A 13712-nucleotide genomic window follows, 5' to 3' on the forward strand; every position below is an offset into this window, starting at 1 on the left:
TCCTCCGCTTCTGCTTCACTCCTGTCTCGCATCCCCACTCACAGGACCATACCCCGCACTCGGATGCCCATAAAACGCCTCCCCCCATCCACCCACAAACCGACTCGCCCAAACACCACCGGTATAACCCATCCCATCAAGCGTCGTAGCTCCAGCAACACCACTAGCACCACTACTCCCAGAACCACGAGATAATAAGGTAGGCTGAGGAGCAGAAGACTGTGAGGTGCTAGGCGTGATTCCGCTCGAGGGTGTGCCATTGGCTAGTCCGATAGCTGGAATCTACATGCTTTGTGTCGTTCCTGATGCCGCCTCCATAACTTGATACGGTGGGCACGACTCCGAGCATGATTTTGATGTCTTTGCCTTCATATTTTGCGCGGGAGACGGCACTCCATGTTAGAAGACCGGCGTGCCCGGCACATACGAGAACGTTCGATCGGTATAGATGCGTCGGTGGGGTACATGCACTGGATGGTGGGTGGTGCGGGGTTTGGTGTGGTCCTTGCAACAGATCCAGAGGGGCTAGGCGTAGCACTTGATCCGGATGAGCCGAAACCGTTTCCTGCTGCATTGCTCAAGTTCATATGTATCGGTCAGAACTGTATCGGAGGAAGGGGTAATAATCCCAAATCCCACAGCCACAATTTGTGTGGCCTCGGGACAGGGAGGAAGGAGGAGGGAATGAAGACAGTGAGGGGGTACTTCTGGAGGGACCACCAAGCCATCTTTTCCGATCCTCCCTGCCTCATGCAGGGCATGTAGTCTCCAAAAAAACAGGGGAACGGTAATGCAAGGAGCACCCATGAGCCAAGGTTAATATGCAGGCGTTCCATGCAGGATTGGAGAAGCAGCGCAAGCTCCTGCAGGGTGGGAGGACGCTCGAGCTCCACGTTCAGTGCGTTCGCGCTCCATTGCCTCAATGTTCAAGCGCTCTGCACGCTCACGAGCTTCGATATATTCGCGCGAGATGAGGTCGCGTTCGCGTTCACAAGCGTCAAAGCGGTCACGCTCAAGAGCTGCTGTTGTTCCACATGTTCGAGATGTTCGCGCCTCATCCTCTCACGCTCAAAGTGCTCGCGTTCCACCATCGCTCTCTCCCTCTCTTCTGCTATGGGAGACGGCATCCGCAAGTGCACCTGAGTCGGAGGTTGCGAATGTGGATGCGTACGACGTCCAGCGTAGGATAGTATGCAAGCCGCACATGAGGATGTTGCGAAGCACAGAACGTTAGCGGAGAGCGGTTTAAGAAGCTGGTCATGTCACGTCAGAGACAAGACGTACCTGGACCACAGCTTTGGTCTTGACGGGGTGTGCTCGACTGCCCGTGACGACCGTCGGCTCGTCCTTCGGCCAAAGTTTGTCCATCTTCTTCCACAGCAGCTCTAAGTCCTCAAAGCGACTTACACTATCTGCATCCACTATCAATAGCCTGTTTCCACGTGCATGTAGCATCCCACGGTGTACCGCCCTTGCCAAGATTCTTTTTCAAGAGTGACAACCCGAATATCGTTATTAAGGTGTTGCTGTGCCAGTTTTAGCACGAGTGCGGATGTGTTATCCTTTAAACCATGGTCGACGATGATGAACTCGTATGTGTGTCTAACGATGAAGGCCGAATTGAGGTGATCAAGTGTGGTTTCAAGCATGGATGGGAGACGCGATGTCTCGTTGTACGCGGGAATGATGATGCTGAGATCAATGGAGCCTGCATCGGCGAGAGTTGGAAGGTTGAGAGGGTCTTTGAGAAATTTTCGTGAGCGGTATGTCTTTTCTGAGGGTTAGGTTATTATTGGGGGAGGCGAAAGCAAGATGTGAGCTAGATAGAGCTAGTGATGATTAGCAAAAATACTAAATCCTCGATTTGTATGGAAAAGAAAGTCAGACAAGAAGGAAATGATTCCCTAACCCAGAGTTTGTCGTCTTCACCGCAGCGCAACGTCTCTCGAGACGGCCCACGGCTCGAAGAACAAGGATGAAATGGGTGCTAATCATAAAAAAACAAAAGACCAGACATTGACGTTGAAATTATCACTCGCACAGGGTAACAAGATGGCCAGAGCAGTGAACGAATAAAGCTAGGACAGGCTTCAAGTTGCCCATTTCAAAGACTTATTGCCGGAACACACAGTAAATTGAAGCGAATCCCCGCTTCATGAGTTACGCTTTGAATGGTTGTCACGATGTCTCGTTCTCGGCGAATGATGTCTAGCCTCGTACATAGAATGATTTTCCCGCGCGCGTGCACCTCCTCCCCGAATCTTACCAACGAATTAGCTTAAATAGTATGTGGGACGTCCCTCTGTTTTTCTCAGCAATCTCATCTCTACAATGGCGATCGTCACTGAAGCACCCCTACCCCCTGCTTCAACTGAGTCCAATTTATCTGATGCTAATGGAACACCGAAATCACCGTCCTATCAGGCTTCCACTGTGATAGCTGATGGAACTCCCCTACCAAGTCAACCGCTGGACACAAACAATCGCATCACCATCATCCAGAACAACTTCATTGCAGAGGGTGCAACCATCAACATATTCTCGAGTAACTGCAACGGTTCCAGTGAGTTCTTCACATCCAACTTACCATTTAAACTTACCGTTCAAACAAGCTGTGACCAAGCTGGACTATGTTGCTGGAACTGCTGAGCCTACGTCCTCGTATCCTCCGTTAGCAAGACAATTGGCACCAGTAGAATATGGTCGCGAAAGCGTCATATTCAATGGCAATACTTTTGGCCAACACGTCATGATTAACATAGGATCCGACAATTGCACGGGCGCTGGTGGGTCCTTTACCTCTGATCAAACATCCAAAAGCTTGATGATCCTTTGCCACTGACTAGTTAAGCAAACCGCTCTTCCTAAGATCTCAAATTGAGCATGACATCTTCCCAAAGCAAGGGAATCCCTTCGACTTGTCACTCAGCTAAGTCCTGTGGGGTCATTCACGACCCTATGTTGGACATTGTATTTTGCCATTAGACTTCTTAATCCTGTACAGTTATTCATGACCATATGTAGGATGTTGTCATGTACTTACTCGATACTCACAATGGATGCTATCATAAAGACGAATCCCTGGCACTTTAGTAAATCATTGGCGGCCTAATAACAAGTACTTGAGCTAACAAACCGAAGTCTTGCATGAAAGAAACGTTACAGAACATTCGCAATCCAACATCCCACAGTCTGGACTGGAGACATCGTTTGCTCATTCACAACTTCGCATCGCTCAACCGCTCACCCCCCACACTCACTACCAAAACTGCGCGGTTGCTTATAATACTAATCAGATGAATTGGCAATGCTATTGGCGGAGTTTGAATATAGTTGAGCAGTGTTCCGCGGAATCGGATCTCATACGAGACGCCTTGCCTTTCCACCATTTGCCGTGCAAGAGAAGGCGAGCCGCTACTGGTGACGAATCTTCTAGTGTCACAAGAATCTTGCGATTATCACGTACCGCTATAATACCTTTATCGCAAGACGTGCTTCCTCAGCTCTCTGCAATGGATACTTCCACCAGAACATGCCCACCTTGCGCTTCGACAGAGATCCTTTCGCCTCTTGCGCCACTGCAGGATACTAGTGCAAAGCCGAGTCCAACTCATACTTCCAAGGCTGATGGTACACCCCAGCCAAATGCCAATCGCCCCCCTCCGAACTCAAACGACTGCATCATAATCATACAAAACAACTATATTGCGAAGGGGGCGACCATCAACGTGTTCGCGAGTCGTTGAAATAGATCCAGTGAGTTCTCAATGTGTCTGACTCACCAGAAGATTCACCCTGTAAACAATAGATCACGCTGCTCCAACTGCAGAGTCCCCTGCGGCCTTCACTAGCGAGGCAGACAGCGGCCGCCGAGCACAATCGTGAAGCATAGTACTGATAAAGTAGGATCGCCAAATTAAATTAATGGTTGGAGGTGATAGGTTATCTGTTCACCTGACCTGAGAATAGGATTTATGATTTAAACACACCGCTTCTGTCCCAATTGACTGCGACATCTAGCAAGACGAGGTATTGGCAGGACTCATTCACCCGTGCGCCTGTATGTGTGGAGATGCAGACGGCTTTTTAACAAAAAAATTGCGACGGACCGTATGCACTTTGTGATCGTAGTTATTTCAATATTCCTATCTCACGAAAGCTAAAATGAGCTTGGAACGAAGACAATGCTGATACGCAACTATCAGAAGTGATCGAAGTTTGTGGATCGATGGGGCAGATCAAGGAGGAACGGCTGTCTTTCTCTATCAAGATCCGACTACGGTCAGAATACTTGTCAACATATTGACCACAGTCATGGCTTGGCTCTGATGGTGTTCACTGTCCTACATTATGATTACTCGCAACAGTGACATTCGTTCATTCGACGAAGCGCGAGTACTTATGTACAAGAAAGATGCAGAATGTTGCATCCAGATCTCATGATTGATGGAGCTTGCCAGACGCGGCCATAGTATGACTTCGACATTAAAGATATTCTCCCAGCTGAAGGCGAAGACTTCCAGCTGTGCTCTGGGGATTGACGAGCGTTTCTCGAATCAAATTGTTATCGGAAAATCAATTCCTTTACATAAAACAAGTGCGTGTGTATGAGTTCTGACATCAGACTGATTCGGATGTGACATGCGGAACGCTGAGCTCCAATGCTCCGATGATGGCGAACGCCACAAATCTGACTAATGATTACAGCTTATCACAGTGACATTCTGCTCATCTAATGTGGGGTGGGCGCAAGATGAACATATATAGGTATGGGTTGTCCGCTGCCATTGCCCTGCATTTTCCACACATTCTATTTTCAGATCGCATACCAAAACATTGTCATATGCAATCGGGAGAACCCAGAATGTCAGGAATGAGTACTAGTCCTGTCATCCTTCTCTGCTAGCCTGTGCATGAGGCGCCAATTAGATACCTTTTAAAGAGGGCATGCGCTCCTGCTTCCACCAACACTCTCATATCTCTATAATGGATACATCCACTAGAGGATGCAAAAGTTGTGCTTCAAGTGAGCACGATTTGCCCTTCGCCATCGGCCCACTCCGAGATGCTAGTGCAACGCCGAGACCATTGCCCGGTCATGTTTCTGTGACCGATGATCATGGTGCTTCCCTACCAAACCTTGAACAGCCAACCCTGAACCCAAGCAACTGCGTCATAATCGTACAGAACAACTTCATTGCAGAGGGGGGACCATCAACATATTTTCAAGTCGCTGCAATGGTTCAAGTGAGTTCCTTCCATATTTGACTTATCCAGAAAACTCACCTTGTAACAAAAGCCGTGACCAAGTTAAATCACGTGACGACGACTGCAGAGCCCACGCCCTTGCAGCCTCCGTCAGCGAGGCAGACAGAACCAGCAGAGCATGGTCATGAAACTATAGTGATGAGCGGTAATACGTTTGGCGAGTGCGTCATGATAAACGTAGGGTCGCCAGATTGTACTGGAGCTGGTGAGTCGTTTAACTTATCTAGACAAGCAGTCTGAGGCTTGACTACTGTGTGTGCCAGTTAAGCAAACCGCTCTAGCATCCCAAACTAGCCCCATCTAGCAGAATGAAGTGGCAGGGGTAGATCTACTGGTGTTTGACTCATCTGTACAATACGTCTCTGAAAGTTGTGATGCACTAACAATTTGGAACGGGGCGAATCGTACGCATCTAAGCTTCAAGCTAGTGCCCGTCCGACACGTCGAGGCTGCCTCACGGAAAATACTGATCTGAGATTGATACTCACAGGACCAAGGGATATCTGGATCTTAGTGATATGTGCATACCACGTCGTGTGATTATCGGAAATGGGATAACGCGCCTCAGGACATCAATGACATGTAGCTTGCGTCTGTCTGCACGAACTTGTTGTGAATCGTGACTTCGCTGTCAGCCTAAGTGGCGCTTCAACATTGCCCAGTGAAAACTCGAAGTAATGGGATAGGCAGACACTGAAATATCGTAATGCTGTGGGGATGTACTCGTTTGGCGCTTCTGATGAAACGCTCGGGTCTGGCTTGATATGAAGGCATGGAAAAGAAGATACGTGCTACAGAATAAGTCACAAGTCACCCTAGAGACCAGCTCAGTCAGATGGGATGGATGATAGGCAAGACCGGCTGAGGCTGGTGCCTGGTAACCAAGGAGGTCACGATGGAATCCAGCTCGAAACCTGAGGCAACTTGAAGCCGCTGGGCCGAGAGGCAAGAGATAGAAGCGGAGATGGACTAAAAAAACCCCACGGCTCGAACCTCTCGGCTATATCCAGGAATGGCAGCAAGTGGTCAGCCTGCAGCCAAATGCAACAAAGTCTCGCCTCCTACTTTTTTTTTTGCCGATCTTGAAGTGATTCAGTTGCAAGACATCTGATCATGCGGCGGTGATCCGCGCATTCAACAACCTAATAGTCAAAAGACTATCACCCCCCGCCACCCGAATCACCTCAAAATCTCACTATACCGTCTGTATATTCAGTATCTGTTGCAACGAGAAGGTACCCATGTCACTCTCCATGCGACAAGGAGATTATCGAACCCAATCTCAGGTGATCGAGCCCGAGTTCGGTTTTCCGGAAGCATGCAACTTCGGCTTCTGAATTTAAGAGCACATCGTTCTTGGTCTGCGATAGGATTCTAGTAGCGGTTTCTTCGGTTTGGACTCCTATGTCATGATGGGTCTCGCTGGTGCTCGTGTTGCTAGGAGAAGGAGAGACTGGGACGTGTCCTCCAGCCTGGAGTGAGGAGTATGAGTTGGTTCACGCAGCGGGTTCGATTGTATTATATTGGCGAGTCCAATTTCTTTGCGAATTGCTAATGCTGTCATCTAGAACTAATTGTTGCGACTCCTGGCTGCACATTTCCTGGAGCAGCACTTCCCTTCGTGGGTTCTGTATGCAACATGCGATATGATACAAAATGTACAACCACATGTCCTTCGAGAATCGAATGTCAATTGAAGTGCACATTTTCTTCCAGAGGAAGCACGGAACAATCCGGGGGACCACCGGCATGAAATTGGCGCTCTTTCCGTGGGTAGTTAACCCTTTATTGCGAGTTTATTATTACCTTTGGGGAGGCAGATATCGAAATGACTACGAGCACTAAGCTTAGGCGCGTACAGCTCGTCCCATCTTTCAAAAATTACCAATGAACTACATCTTTTCATACACGTACATGCAAGTGAATACATTACAAGACAAGGAAACTCCTCTCCCTAAATGTTGTGGTCAATTTGGGACACAAGAGCAGTTTGTTTAACTGACGCAATTAATCTTCAGCCAAATTTCTTTCAGATGAACTCAACGACCTACCAGCTCCGGTGCAATTTGGTGATCCTACATTTATCATGACGCACTCGCCGAACGTGTTGCCACTCAACACTACGCTTTCACGACCGTACTCCGCTGGCTCTGACTGATTCACCGACGGAGGGCTCAAGGGTGTTGGCTCTGTGGTCGGTGCGACGTAATTTAACTTGGTCACGGCTTATTTACAAGGTGAGTATCTAGTAAGTCAGGCATGCGAAGAGCTCACTGGAGCCATTGCAGTGACTTGAAAGTATGTTGATGGTTCCCCTCCGCAATATAGTTGTTCTGAATGATGATAACGGGGAACGGGAGTGGCTGTGTAAGACTCAGCAGCGGAGTACCATCAGCATGAGTGGAGGGTGTTGCACTCGCGTCTCGGAGTGGGGTAGCGGTGAGAGATAAATGTGACTCGTTTGAAGCACATGGTGGGCATGCTGTGGTGGAATCCATTGCGGAGATGAGTTGTGAAGATTATGGTGAATCCATTGGTCTTAAATACCGTATCGTGGAGTATCGATACCGGGAGTACAGCCTGTGTACTGAGTACGCTTTCGTTTCCCACAAGTGATCGTTTCAATAACGTTGATTACAGATGCCCGTGCCTAACGGATTCCCTCTTCGTGTTGTGATTCGACATTTGGTGGCGTCCCGGGTTGATAGTATACGGCAATCGGGCCAATCCCTCCCCTGACCATAAATTAATCCCAGTGCACAAGCAAGTTGACTGCTCCCGTGTGAAGATGACTGTTCACATGATTATCTGAGCCGCAAAGTCAGGGCATGTGCAAATGAATCGGGTTAATACCACCACTTGACACCTTTTGAATGAAGAGCACAAGTAGAACATCGCCAAATCAATATGAATATTAATTCCAAGCTCAATAGTAAGCGCCTGCAAGTATTATAGATACCACCTCCACCGCACCACTCTCACCCTCACATCCTCACCCTGTCCACCCACAACGACACCATCCTCCTCAAACTTGAAATCCGTATCTTGGAGGTTGCTTCTGACGACCTTCGTATGACTGCTCTGAGGCACTGTCTTGTCCAAACGCGGCGAAGCGGATATAGGCTGAGGTGGAGGTGGATCAGGGACCGGCGTTTTTTGGTCATCTTTCGGCGTATCGGAGGTACTGGTTGGGTTTTCACCAGCACTCGAAGTGGGAGGGTGTCACAGGCGCTGTTGTCACTGTGTTCTTATCGTTCGCAGGTTCCTCAACAACGTCCATGATCTTCTCGTCTGTAAAAGGTGTAGACAGGAGGACAGACAGCACGAACCCTTCACTCGGGCTAGGCCCAGGAGCAACAAGGTACGTCTCGCTGTCGCTCTCGAGAACCACCGCATGTCTTTCGTCCCCAGTCTCTTCCCCGACACCGTCTGTGTCCATTCGCACGTCTCCTGCCCCTGCCTGAGCGTGCGCGACCTTCCGCCGCTTTCGAGGCAAAGATGCGCGTACAGCAGGATCTGCGAGATGCGGGAAGAGCGCGCATGCAAGGAGGACTGGAGTATATTTGAAACTAAAAGAAACATCCAGTCAGCATTCGTTCTGTACACGCAAAAAAGAACACGAAACTCACCCAGCACCCATCCCCGAGCCACCGAACACCAACGTCCGCGCATGCATCTTCTGGAGCTCCTCTAGATTCTCGGGGTCTGTGTTGATTTTCCCATTCACAGTGATATTGTCAAAGTCAACCCGGCGTCGCTTGCGGCCGTTCGTGACGTCAGCGAACAAATGTGTGCGTGGTGACGAGGCAGGAGAAAGGGCCAAATCTGCACGACGCAACGCATATTCTTGTAACCTTTGTGACCTGTTGCGTCGCCCAAGCCCAGGACCTCGCGCAGAGCCCTTCTGTAAAATAATCTTAATCAGTACCGTGTATCACCAGAAACAAATAATACGGATAAAAAAAATTGTACGAAAGAAAACACCCACCTCAACAACCTCAACATGCACAACCTCAATCGCACTCCCATCATGCCCCCATCCCCAACCAGCACTAACAACCCCCCTCCCATCATCCTCTGCCTCCTCTTCAAAGCTCCTCTGTCTCGCATCCCCAGCTGCAGCACCATACCCCGCACTCGGATGTCCATAAAACGCTTCCCCCCATCCCCCCACAAACCGACTCGCCCAAACACCACCGGTATAGCCCATCCCATCAAGCGCTGTAGCTCCAGCAACACCACTAACACCATTGCTCCCAGAACCATGAGATGATACAGTAGGCTGCGAAGCAGAAGACTGTGAGGTGCTAGGCGTGATTCCGTTTGAGGCTGATATGGCGGGTGTGACACCGTTTGAGGGTGTGCCATCGGCTAGTCCGATAGCTGGAACGACAGAAGGATCTACGTGCTTTGCGTCGCTCCTGGTGCTGCCACCATAGCTTGATACGGTAGGCACGACTCCGAGCACGATTTTGATGTCTTTGCCGTCTTGTTTTGCGCGGGAGACAGCACTCCATGTTAGAAGACCAGCGTGCACTGCACATGCGAGAACGTTTGAGTCGTCGGTGTAGACCCGTCGGCGGGGGGCATGCATTGGATGGTAGGTAGGTAGTGCAGGGTTTGGTGTGGTCCTTGCGACAGATCCAGAGGGGTTGGGCGTAGCACTTGATCCAGATGGGCCAGAACCGTTTGCTGCTGCATTGCTCAAGTTTGTATGTACCGGCCAGAACTGTATCGGCGGAGGGGGCAATAATCCTCCACCCCATAACCGCAGCTTGTGTGGCCTCGAGACAGGGAGGAAGGAGGTCGGAATGAGGACGGTGAGGCGTACTTCCGGAGGGACAACCAAGCCATCTTTTCCAATCTCCTGTGCACCTCCCTGCTTCATGCAGGGCATGTGGTCTCCAAAAAACCAGGGGAACGGCAATGCAGGGAGCACCCAGGAGCCAAGGTTAATATGCTGGCGCTCAGTGCGGGATTGAAGAAGCAGCGCAAGCTCCTGCAGGGTGGGAAGGCGTTCGAGGGCTTCGCGTTCAGCGCGTTCACGCTCCATTGCCTCAATGTTCAAGCGCTCCGCACGCTCACGAGCTTCGATATGTTCGCGCGAAATGAGGTCGTGTTCGCGTTCGCGTTCGCGAGCATCAAAGCGCTCACGCTCAAGGGCGTCGTGATGCTGCTGTCGTTCCATATGTTCGAGATGTTCGCGCTCCATCCTCTCCCGCTCGACGATACTCATACTCATCCCCCGCTCACGTTCTCGTTCCATGTACTCACGTTCAAGGTGCTCCCTCTCCATCCTCTCTCTTTCCATCCTCTCACGCTCAAAGTGCTCGCGCTCGCGCTCACGTTCGCGTTCTATCATCGCTCTCTCCCTCTCTTCTACCATGGGAGACGGCATCCGCGAGTGCACCTGAGTCGGAGGCTGCGAATGTGGATGCGTACGACGGCCAACACGTCGATCAGGCTGCTCAAGAGCTCTAAGCTCCCTCTCTCGATCCGACAACACCTTCTGCTCATGTTCTCTCTCCCCCACCCTCTCCCGCTCTCTGCTCTCGCTCTCTTATAAATTCACCCCGCTGCTCCCTCCCCACAACACCAACACCAGCGCTCTCTCGATCCCTAACCAAAAGCGCTGGATCCCTCAACTGTAGGATCTCCCCAGGACCGGGACGTTCGCTCAACCGTTGATCAGTAGGCAAGCGTTCTCTCTGCTCCCTATCTCTATCTCTATCCCGGTGCCTCTCTCTCTCAGGACCAGGAAGCCTCAGATCCACGCGCTCCCTTTCCACTCTCTGACTTTGCGCGTGCTCCCTATCCCACTCATGCGGATGAGGATGCGGAGGAGGCAATGCCTGGAACTGTCCTTGACCAGGCAACATCCGTCCGCGACCCTGCGTCTGCGGGGTATGGCTATGAGAAGTATGTGGCGGGATATGCACATGTCCATGGGTCGGTGTGTGTGCGTGAGTATTATGTGCGTGAGGCGATGGGTGGGTGTGGGTGTTTGCCGGTACGTAGGGGGGTCGGGAGAGTGGAGATGCGCGATGGTTGCTGGGTCCTGGGCCTGGTCCGGGGTTAGGATTAGGTCCGACCCTCTCTCGTTCACTGGCGCTGGGTTTATCTCGCTGCATTTCTCCTGGGCGTTCCCTTTCTCGATCGCGATCACGGTCCCGGTCGCGTTGTTGCTGCTGCTGTTGCAAAAGCTCCCTCTCCCCTCTCTCACGCAACGCTTCTCGATCCCTGTGGATTGCCAACTCGCGTTCACGGTCTAGAGGGGGGATGATGGCATGGGAGCGTTCTCTTTCGCGTTCACGTTCACGTTCACGCTCTCTTTCCCTTTCCCTATCACGCTCTAGCTGCGTGTGCGGATGGGGATGGATAGGGCCGGGGTGGAGTTGTAGGACGCCGGGGCCTGCTGGGACAGGACCACGTTCGGAGGGAGGGCGAGGGCGTTCGAAGCGCTCCATTGGATGGTCGCGTCTGTCGTGGGAAGAGCGGTCTTGGTCTCGTCTGTCTTTGGTGAGAGGCTCGCGTCTGTCCATGGGTGGTTCACGTCTGTCCATTGGCGGGTCACGTCTGTCCATGGGTGGATCGCGTCTGTCCATAACAGGGTCACGCCTGTCCATAATTGGATCGCGCCTGTCCAAAACGGGGTCACGCCTTTCCATAACGGGATCACGTCTGTCCATGGGCGGGTCGCGCCTATCCATAGCAGGGTCTCGTCTATCCAAACCCAATGGCTCTCTCCTCTGCATGCCCATCTCGCGCCTCTCCTCATGCTCCCTCTCTCTCGCAGCGGCACGTATGACATCCATATCCATATCCCTCTCCCGCTCCTCTCGATAGCGTGGGGGAAGGGGGTCTCTCTCCCTAAGGGGATCTCTGCCAGGTATGAGTGGTTCGCGTAGAAGAGGTTCTCGCTCGCGTGGGAAATGGGGATCTCTAAGTAATGGGTCTCTTTCTCTTGGGAGTAGAGCAGGGTCACGTTCTCTGGGAAGTAAACCGACATCACGCTGTAAGCCTGACTCGCGTTCTCTGGGGCCATCACGTTCTCTTGGGAGGAGAGTGGGATCACGGAGGTCTCTCTCACGTGGTAAGAGGCCTGCATCTCTGGGAAGTAAGGCAGGATCACGCTCTCTTGGCAACAAGGCAGGGTCCCTATCTCTCGGCAACAATACAGGGTCACGCAAGTGGAGGCCTTGTTCACGACCAAGGTCGCGAAGAGGGTCTCGCATAGTCTCGCGGTCACGAAAGTTGAGATTTGGGTTTAGATTTGGACTTTGATTGTTGAGATTGGGGTTCAAGTTTGGAGGCGGACGTTTTTCGAGTGGTTGTTTGGGGGGTTGAGGCTGATTTTGGGGTGAGTGGGAGGGTGCTATTTGGGGGGGTTAGGGTTGTGAAGTGTGTGACTTGGGGTGGAGAAAAACGGACCTGGAGCAGTTGTTGGAGTGTTGATTACGTTTTGTCGTTGTACGACCGGACTTCTTTCTTTGAAAGAATGGAAATCAGTGTTTACATGAGGATGAAGAGAAAAGAAGACGGACCAACGGGCAGTGGCGCTCTGGTGGTAGTTGCGGATAGAAGGGTGGAGGACCCCGAAGATGAGCGAGGACCCCAGGAATTGTGAGGGTGAGGATGTTGTAGGCTAGCCATTGGTTGTTGTTCGGGTGGTTGCCTCGGTGTGATGCGCTGTGGTACGAAAGGGGAAGGTGAGTAGTAAGATGGCGGTGCAGGGTACTGGGCATTTGGATTTGGGGTTGGTGGAAGAGTAGGACGAGGCTGAGCTGCGTTTGATTGGGGTGAATCTGAATTGGACTTTGGGACGGCAACAACTTGTTGGGGTGAAGAAGAGCTGGTGCTCGTCGTACCGGAAGGTCGTTTTCTATGCTGACTAGGTGAATCTTGAAGTAGATCAGACACGTTCATCGTACTATGTCGCTCGTTGTCTTCGTCTTCGTCGTCGTCGTCGTTCGTTCTTCGCCGTTGTCGTCGTTGTGTTGGACAGTGATGAAGTGGTAACTTGAATGTAGTGGGAGCAAAAAGAAAGCAACTTGGAGGCGAAGCGATAGAAATGAATCACCCCGATCGTGATCTAATACACGTGCAGATCCAATCGGTCAGGTACATCTTCCATCGGCAATTACCGCGGACTCAAACGCGTGACTTTAATTTTGACCTCGAGGCCACCTCTCTCACAAAAGCCGAGACCGCGTCTTGCATGTGACGAGATAAGCTGCAGTCTGACTCTCACTTGAACAAAACACTCTCCAAGTCTACGTGTCGCCGATAACGTTCCCACGAAAAATAAAGGGCCCCGCGTGCCCACATGCCGTCACTCCACATCAATGATTCACTACCAACATCTGATGATCACATTTCAAATTCTCGTAGATATCTTGAGAGCTGCCCAGCGCAGTTTTCATATTGGGTCGAGGTCAGTTTTC

The 13712-nt window shown here is 51.1% G+C and overlaps 7 protein-coding genes across 7 annotated transcripts; 3 read left to right on the plus strand and 4 right to left on the minus strand.

The window, feature by feature from the left end:
- Positions 1-229: 229 nt before the first annotated feature.
- Positions 230-574, minus strand: BJ212DRAFT_1275990 (uncharacterized protein; the record flags this gene model as incomplete). The annotated part of the gene is made up of 1 exon (XM_041331252.1): positions 230-574. The coding sequence occupies one exon, from the start codon at positions 572-574 to the stop codon at positions 230-232; it is 345 nt and encodes a 114-aa protein (XP_041190921.1).
- A 688-nt stretch (positions 575-1262) lies between these two features.
- On the minus strand, positions 1263-1876 carry BJ212DRAFT_1518133 (uncharacterized protein). Its single transcript, XM_041341689.1, has one exon. The coding sequence runs from the start codon at positions 1647-1649 to the stop codon at positions 1425-1427; it is 225 nt and encodes a 74-aa protein (XP_041190922.1). The 5' UTR covers positions 1650-1876; the 3' UTR covers positions 1263-1424.
- A 330-nt stretch (positions 1877-2206) lies between these two features.
- Positions 2207-3284, plus strand: BJ212DRAFT_1588889 (uncharacterized protein). Its single transcript, XM_041342444.1, has 3 exons — positions 2207-2563; positions 2613-2786; positions 2847-3284. The coding sequence occupies exons 1-3, from the start codon at positions 2332-2334 to the stop codon at positions 2879-2881; spliced, it is 441 nt and encodes a 146-aa protein (XP_041190923.1). The 5' UTR covers positions 2207-2331; the 3' UTR covers positions 2882-3284.
- Positions 3285-3286: 2 nt separating this feature from the next.
- Positions 3287-4181, plus strand: BJ212DRAFT_1368851 (uncharacterized protein). The gene is made up of 2 exons (XM_041336199.1): positions 3287-3756; positions 3809-4181. The coding sequence occupies exon 1, from the start codon at positions 3297-3299 to the stop codon at positions 3744-3746; it is 450 nt and encodes a 149-aa protein (XP_041190924.1). The 5' UTR covers positions 3287-3296; the 3' UTR covers positions 3747-3756; positions 3809-4181.
- Positions 4182-4986: 805 nt separating this feature from the next.
- On the plus strand, positions 4987-5572 carry BJ212DRAFT_1301371 (uncharacterized protein; the record flags this gene model as incomplete). The annotated part of the gene is made up of 3 exons (XM_041333118.1): positions 4987-5247; positions 5278-5473; positions 5532-5572. The coding sequence occupies 3 exons, from the start codon at positions 4987-4989 to the stop codon at positions 5570-5572; spliced, it is 498 nt and encodes a 165-aa protein (XP_041190925.1).
- A 2700-nt stretch (positions 5573-8272) lies between these two features.
- BJ212DRAFT_438758 (uncharacterized protein) lies at positions 8273-10878 on the minus strand. The gene is made up of 3 exons (XM_041343203.1): positions 9257-10878; positions 8898-9172; positions 8273-8837 (listed from the first exon to the last, which is right to left on the minus strand). The coding sequence occupies exons 1-3, from the start codon at positions 10664-10666 to the stop codon at positions 8465-8467; spliced, it is 2058 nt and encodes a 685-aa protein (XP_041190926.1). The 5' UTR covers positions 10667-10878; the 3' UTR covers positions 8273-8464.
- BJ212DRAFT_438730 (uncharacterized protein) lies at positions 10516-13383 on the minus strand. Its single transcript, XM_041343202.1, has 3 exons — positions 12813-13383; positions 12700-12756; positions 10516-12643 (listed from the first exon to the last, which is right to left on the minus strand). Exons 1-3 carry the CDS (start codon positions 13192-13194, stop codon positions 10782-10784), a joined length of 2301 nt encoding a protein of 766 aa, XP_041190927.1. The 5' UTR covers positions 13195-13383; the 3' UTR covers positions 10516-10781.
- Between the last annotated feature and the right edge of the window lie 329 nt (positions 13384-13712).

This window comes from Suillus subaureus (genome assembly GCF_016647635.1).
Source record: "Suillus subaureus strain MN1 chromosome Unknown BJ212scaffold_25, whole genome shotgun sequence".
In the NCBI taxonomy this organism is placed as follows: domain Eukaryota; kingdom Fungi; phylum Basidiomycota; class Agaricomycetes; order Boletales; family Suillaceae; genus Suillus; species Suillus subaureus.

Bases quoted from the DNA above. Each gene is read 5' to 3' on its own strand.
- BJ212DRAFT_438758 (XM_041343203.1), bottom strand. From the start codon at position 10,666: ATGCCGTCTCCCATGGTAGAAGAGAGGGAGAGAGCGATGATAGAACGC. The intron at 9,173-9,256 runs GTGGGTGTTTTC...ATTATTTTACAG, and splicing joins TGCATGTTGAGGTTGTTGAG to AAGGGCTCTGCGCGAGGTCC. The intron at 8,838-8,897 runs GTGAGTTTCGTG...TGTTTCTTTTAG, and splicing joins GGCTCGGGGATGGGTGCTGG to TTTCAAATATACTCCAGTCC.
- BJ212DRAFT_1588889 (XM_041342444.1), top strand. From the start codon at position 2,332: ATGGCGATCGTCACTGAAGCACCCCTACCCCCTGCTTCAACTGAGTCC. The intron at 2,564-2,612 runs GTGAGTTCTTCA...CGTTCAAACAAG, and splicing joins GAGTAACTGCAACGGTTCCA to CTGTGACCAAGCTGGACTAT. The intron at 2,787-2,846 runs GTGGGTCCTTTA...GCCACTGACTAG, and splicing joins CGACAATTGCACGGGCGCTG to TTAAGCAAACCGCTCTTCCT.
- BJ212DRAFT_438730 (XM_041343202.1), bottom strand. From the start codon at position 13,194: ATGAACGTGTCTGATCTACTTCAAGATTCACCTAGTCAGCATAGAAAA. The intron at 12,757-12,812 runs GTCCGTCTTCTT...ATTCTTTCAAAG, and splicing joins CAGAGCGCCACTGCCCGTTG to AAAGAAGTCCGGTCGTACAA. The intron at 12,644-12,699 runs GTCCGTTTTTCT...CCCCCCAAATAG, and splicing joins CACTCCAACAACTGCTCCAG to CACCCTCCCACTCACCCCAA.
- BJ212DRAFT_1518133 (XM_041341689.1), bottom strand. From the start codon at position 1,649: ATGCTTGAAACCACACTTGATCACCTCAATTCGGCCTTCATCGTTAGA.
- BJ212DRAFT_1368851 (XM_041336199.1), top strand. From the start codon at position 3,297: ATGAATTGGCAATGCTATTGGCGGAGTTTGAATATAGTTGAGCAGTGT.